This window comes from Miscanthus floridulus, chromosome 10, assembly GCF_019320115.1.
Source record: "Miscanthus floridulus cultivar M001 chromosome 10, ASM1932011v1, whole genome shotgun sequence".
NCBI lineage: Eukaryota > Viridiplantae > Streptophyta > Magnoliopsida > Poales > Poaceae > Miscanthus > Miscanthus floridulus.
The window spans coordinates 84,176,052-84,179,779 of NC_089589.1; the positions used below are offsets into that span (position 1 = coordinate 84,176,052).

At 47.2% G+C, this 3,728-nt stretch overlaps 1 protein-coding gene across 1 annotated transcript; it reads left to right on the plus strand.

Moving 5' to 3' along the window:
• Positions 1 to 320: 320 nt before the first annotated feature.
• LOC136484994 (pentatricopeptide repeat-containing protein At5g04780, mitochondrial-like) lies at positions 321 to 3,049 on the plus strand. Its single transcript, XM_066481948.1, has 2 exons — positions 321 to 539; positions 698 to 3,049. The coding sequence occupies exons 1-2, from the start codon at positions 429 to 431 to the stop codon at positions 2,897 to 2,899; spliced, it is 2,313 nt and encodes a 770-aa protein (XP_066338045.1). The 5' UTR covers positions 321 to 428; the 3' UTR covers positions 2,900 to 3,049.
• The last annotated feature ends 679 nt before the right edge of the window (positions 3,050 to 3,728 follow it).

Genomic DNA, 3,728 nt, shown 5'->3' on the forward strand with positions numbered 1-3,728 from the left:
TGCATTATGGTAGACCTTGGAGAACCAGTGATCACAAATTAGCGATCCCGGTTCATGGGATTGGAAAACTTGGTGGTACTCATGATGAATAGCAATTCTGTTTTTAGACCCTTTATTAAAATAGAGATTTTTTATATCAAAATAGAGATTTTTAGATATATAGTACGCTAAGTTTTAATATAATTTTCTTCCATTACTTTTTTTTATACAGGGATCATATATGAATTTTACAGAATCGGTTCATTTTCGCCGTTTCCTCGGGCTGAGCACGAGCACGAGCACAAGCAATCCCATCTGAGATAACTCACTGATAACTTTCTATCCCCTTTGCTCCGTCCTCGCCTCCCACCTGCCACCACAAACCATCCTCCCACCCCCGGCTGCCACTGATGCTCCCCTCGCTTCATCCTCCCCTCTGACCCCGCCAAATGGCCTCCGTGCCCTCCGTCACCGTTCCCGTCGTCGCCTCGGGCTTCCCGGCTGCCGGCGGGGCTGACTCCAGGAGGCCGCCACCGAGCTCCGTCGCCGCCACCGATAAGGTAACCGTACCCTTTCTCTTGTCTTTGTCCCTTTTCCTCACTTAAAATCCAATTCAAGAACCCTCCAAGTTCCGTTCGGTCGTATTTGCAGAACAGTCGGTTGCTAGGACCGCGGGCGAAGTATCGATTGGCTCACCCATTTACTCTCAACTTTGCAGAACAATTGGAATGGCAGGAGCATCCAGGCAGCGCAGAACGGCGGCACCATGGAAGCGCAGCTGCGGCCTCTCGACTTTGGGGAAGCAATGGACATGCTAAGGGAGGGGAAGACGGTGCAGTCGGCGATGTACGTGCCGCTGCTGCACGGGTGCGTGGAGACCGGCAGCCTCGGCGGCGCCAGGGCCTTGCACGGGCACATGGTGAAGACGGGGACCAGCGCAGACATGTTCGTCGCCACATCTCTTGTCAATGCCTACATGCGGTGCGGGGCGAGCCAGGACGCGCGTAGCCTGTTCGACCAAATGCCTGAGAAGAACGTTGTGACGTGGACCGCGCTCATCACAGGCTACACTCTGAACTCTCAGCTGGTAGAGGCACTCGAGGTGTTTGTAGAGATGCTGGAGGCCTGGAGGTATCCTTCTCATTACACGCTGGGCGCCATGTTGAATGCATGCTCTGCTTCCAACAATGCTGACCTGGGCAATCAGGTTCACGGATACACGATTAAGTATGATGCCCTGTCCATAACGAGCATAGGGAACTCGCTCTGTCGGTTATATGCCAAGTCTGGGAACTGGGAATCTGCCATGAGGGCCTTCCGGATGGTTCCTGACAAGAATGTCATCACATGGACGACGATGATATCTGCCTGTGCTGAAGGTGAGAACTACACGGAGCTTGGACTGACTCTGTTCCTTGATATGCTTAGGGATGGAGTGATTCCCAATGAGTTTACCTTGACTAGTGTCATGAGCTTGTGTGGTACAAGGCTAGATCTTAACCTAGGCAAGCAAGTCCAAGCCTTGTGCTTCAAAATTGGGTGCCACACAAACATTCTAGTAAAGAACTCGACGATGTACCTCTATTTGAGAAAGGGTGAAACTGAGGAGGCCATGCGGTTGTTTGAAGGGCTGGATGATGTCAGTATTATCACGTGGAATGCGATGATCTCAGGCTATGCTCAGATCATGGAGACTGCTAAGGATGATCTTCATGCTCGTTCTAGAGGTTTCGAGGCACTCAAGATTTTCCGCAACCTCAAGAGGTCTGCAATGAAGCCTGATTTGTTCACCTTCTCAAGCATCCTGTCTGTCTGCAGTGTCATGATGGCCTTAGAGCAGGGTGAGCAAATCCATGCACAGACGATAAAGACTGGTTTCCTGTCAGATGTCGTGGTGAACAGCGCACTGGTAAACATGTATAACAAGTGTGGTTGCATTGAAGATGCCACTAAAGCCTTTGTCGAGATGTCGACACGGACTCTTGTCACATGGACTTCTATGATCTCAGGGTACTCACAGCATGGCCGCCCCCAGGAAGCCATACAACTCTTTGAGGACATGAGATTTGCTGGAGTGAAACCAAATGAAATCACATTTGTAAGTGTGCTTTCAGCCTGCAGCTATGCTGGTTTAGTTGAGAAGGCTGAGCACTACTTCAACATGATGAAGGAAGAGTACAAAATAGAGCCTGTTGTGGACCACTATGGGTGCATGATTGACATGTTTGTACGCTTGGGCCGATTGGACGATGCATTTTCCTTCATCAAAAGGACAGGTTTTGAACCAAATGAAGCCATCTGGTCTAGCTTGGTTGCTGGATGCCGGAGCCATGGAAACATGGAGCTTGCGTTCTATGCAGCTGATAGACTGCTTGAGCTCAAGCCAAAAGGAGTTGAAACCTATGTCTTACTGTTGAACATGTTCATTTCTAATGGGAGATGGCATGATGTGGCTAGAGTGCGGAAGCTGATGAAACAGGAAGATCTTGGGATTCTTAGAGACCGCAGCTGGATTACAATCAAAGACAAGGTCTATTTCTTCAGAGCTAATGATAAGACTCATGAACTTAGTGATGAGCTGTATCAACTGCTGGAGAATTTGCTTGAGAAAGCTAAGACCATTGGGTTTGAACCATACCAGAACGCTGAGTTATGTGACAGCGAGGATGACGAGAAGCCTCCTGCAGGTTCAGTAAGACACCACAGTGAGAGGTTGGCTGTTGCACTGGGGCTGATCCAAACACCTCCAGGTGCAACAGTTCGCATCACAAAGAACATTACCATGTGCAGGGACTGCCACAGCTCAATTAAATTTTTTTCATTGCTTGTGAACAGAGAGATTGTTGTCCGGGACAGTAAACGGCTTCACAAGTTCAAGGATGGACAATGCTCTTGTGGAGATTTTGGTGCACTACTGTGAGTATAGAAATCTGTAAATTTCAGAAATATTCTACTCCCAGGTCAAAAATTTTTGTACTGAGGATAGATCACAACTTGCATGGAATTTTGTTTGATGCAAGGTACTCTGAGCTGATCACTCTGCAGTGAATTTATAGATTTTTGTCTGGAAGCAAGTTTTGTTCAGTCAACATCTGTAACATATGACCAGAAACTCAAATCATATTTGTCGAATACGCTCACACGGGTTAGCAATATAGGAGGGTGAATATCTTTGTAAGTGTTGTAAACGCTGGCCTAACGGGATCTCACTTTGTTATTTTTAATTCACAATTTTGGCATTCTTTGTCCTCAGTCCTGAGTAGTGATTTTGTGTACAGGATGATGGTGATGATTGGTTTATGACACAGTTCTTTACAAGACATTCCAGTATATGTGGGTACATATGTTGAATCCAGATAACTTTTAGGATATAGGGTGAGTTTGGGACCGCGGCATGGCGACCGCGGGGTGTGGTTTGGTGATCTTGGCCTCCAACCCGTGGCACGAAAAACGCGAGTGCTAGTTCAATCTCGTGATCCTTGTGTCTTGTACGGCGAAAAGAATCATCGGTACCACAGTGCATTTGACTAGAGTTTTCTTGATTCTCATGGATTGGCCGCAGCACCAATTTTAAACGGTCACAAACACGCCTATAGTCCATATTTAGGGATGGATTTGCATCGAATTCGGACGGATACGGATTCGGATACCTCTATTTACCACATTTTAATTCGAATTCGAATACGAATATGGATATTGTCGAATACTAATTGTCGGTGTTTTGTAAACCGGACTAGTAAATTTATACG